This window comes from Epinephelus moara, chromosome 12 (assembly GCF_006386435.1).
Source record: "Epinephelus moara isolate mb chromosome 12, YSFRI_EMoa_1.0, whole genome shotgun sequence".
Lineage (NCBI taxonomy): Eukaryota > Metazoa > Chordata > Actinopteri > Perciformes > Serranidae > Epinephelus > Epinephelus moara.
In genome coordinates this window covers 9,943,788-9,946,175 of record NC_065517.1, presented here as the reverse complement: position 1 = coordinate 9,946,175, position 2,388 = coordinate 9,943,788, and the positions used below count along the sequence as shown (strand labels likewise).

Here is a 2,388-nt window from a genome sequence, read left to right as displayed (position 1 = left end):
AAGTACTGTAACTAATAGGCCAAACTAACGAATAATCACATCTGAGACAGTGGAGTAGATTAATAATGTAGCAAAGAATTGAAATACTACTAGGTAAAGTACAATCACCTCTAAACCCTTGTTAGTTTTCGTCTTTCTGTGAGAGAAGCGCCATCTCATGGTGACACCTTGTAATTGAATAAATGGGCGTGTCACAGTAGAATCTAGGCACACCCCCAGAAAGGGGGGGATGCTTTCGGATGGCATGGGAAATTTGAAGTGGCTGCATCTGTATATAAAGGCAGCTGACTTGTGGTAAGTACAACAGAATTCAGCAGATCGGTTGACTTCTTTCTGGCCAACATTCATCGTCAGCAGACATGTAAGTGTTAATAATTAATATTTTCTCGCTGTGGACTGAACATTTTTTAAATTTTAGATCTTAATTGGTTATTCAGTATGAATAATGTAGATAAGTGCAATGTGCATGCACATTTAAAATATAAGTTGTTTTGGATGCTGTTATGGTGATCCATATTTGACAACTGATGTATAAATTGTTTTAGATTATTGGAGCTCACTTGAAAAGGCACAGTCATGCTGCTAACTTATTTTGTGTTTACTGACCTTCTTCATGCAGTTACCCACAATGAGCAAATACATCACAAAACTTGCTGTGTCCCTTAATGGAACTGAGGAGCAACTGCTCCAATCACAGGGCTTCAAGAAAATCCCTACTGATCTGAACAAAGGAGCAGGAGGGAAATACATCTATGTTTGGTATAAAACAGAATCCTGCGACGCACCAATCACCAGGATTCAGTTTACATTCAGAGATGATATGGCTGCTGGATTGATCACAGCAGGGTACACAAAGATCCCTAAAGATCTCAATGCTGGAACAAAGGGTGTTGCCATCTACCTTTGGTACTTTCAAGGGAGCACCGAGCATGATTATCCAATAGTAGACATTGAATTCAGTGTAAGTGCAGCAAGTGAAGCCCCAAAGTTTGGCCTTGGCTTGGATAGACTGGCCCTTGATCTAAACCGCGGAAATGATGGTGACTGGATCCACGCCTGGGTGAAAAGAGAGAAGGAAACCTACATCTGTGATGTCACTGCCACTGTTGGCTTTGGATCTGATGCTGACAGGTTTAAGGCAGGCTACATGCGTATGGATGAAGACATCAACAGAGGTGCAGGAGGAGCCTGTGTCTTCATCTGGTACCGTCTCACCACCAACCCCAAGCTTGCACTCAGTGATCTGAAAGTCTCCACAAATGATAGCGAATATCAGCAGTATCAGCAGCAAAATTACACGCCAGTGAATGTTAACCTCAACGAGGGTACCGGAGGCAACATGGTGTACCTGTGGTGGAAGAAGGAGGAATGCAGTCCCATTAAGGATGTCACCCTGCTTCTCAACATGGATGCTGTTGATCCTTATGAGAAGGCTGGTGTCATTGTTATCAAAAGAAATCTCAACTCGGGCAATAATGGCAGGTGTGAGTACCTGTGTGTCTATCCTTGAAAGCCTTCATCATGGTGGCAGAGCTGAGAATTCTCAACACTGAATCAAGGAAAGCAAAGCCCAATATTAAATCATTTTGGTGGTGGCCTCTTCAACCTTTTTTTCTTCTCTTTTTTCATATCTAACAATTTGATTAATTATATTAGAGCAGGCTAATACTGCCGTCAATATCAGGAAGTATTTACGGTATATGGGTTCTAATGGTGAATTTGCTGATGTAATCAAAGAATAGGCAACTAACGTAGAGTTAAGACAAAAAGATGAGTTTTAAGTTGACAAATAAAAGGCATAGCTGTTTGATATCAGCAGGGAGGTTATTTTGTATTCTGAGGTTGAAGTGGATCAGACAGGTGAAGGGGCACAGTCCAATAATCTGATTTGGTGATGGCTTTTATAACTTTTTTTTCTTTTTTTTGTTTAAAACAATGTGATTAATTATATTACAGTACTACTAGAAGTAACATCAGAAAGTATCAATCGTATATGAGTTCAAATGTTAAAGGTGTTGTCAGTGAAATTAGACTGTCAAATGGCTGTTTTTCTGACAATGATGTCAATTAATGATGAAATATTAAAGCTCTGTATCACTTTATTTTGGAAATCTTTTGCTTTTCAATACATACAACTTTGCATGAGAAGTATGTTTGCTTCTGACTCTCCATTAAAAACCTTACTTTGAGTATTTTCATGCATTTTTTTGTCTTTGTATTCCCATCACTGCAATCATGCTGACACATCAGGGCCAAACTGCAGAAGTGATATTTTGGACTTGCTTGAAAAATGAAAGTAAGAAACATTCACATTTATTACTTGCTCACTTACAATTAACTTAATAATTCCTGATGAAGTAGAGAGTAGAGTTGAGAGAGCTCAGGAGG

The 2,388-nt window shown here is 39.2% G+C and overlaps 1 protein-coding gene across 1 annotated transcript; it reads left to right on the top strand.

The window, feature by feature from the left end:
* Positions 1-322: 322 nt before the first annotated feature.
* Positions 323-2,163, top strand: si:dkey-30j10.5 (uncharacterized). The gene is made up of 2 exons (XM_050058718.1): positions 323-361; positions 620-2,163. The coding sequence occupies exon 2, from the start codon at positions 629-631 to the stop codon at positions 1,508-1,510; it is 882 nt and encodes a 293-aa protein (XP_049914675.1). The 5' UTR covers positions 323-361; positions 620-628; the 3' UTR covers positions 1,511-2,163.
* The last annotated feature ends 225 nt before the right edge of the window (positions 2,164-2,388 follow it).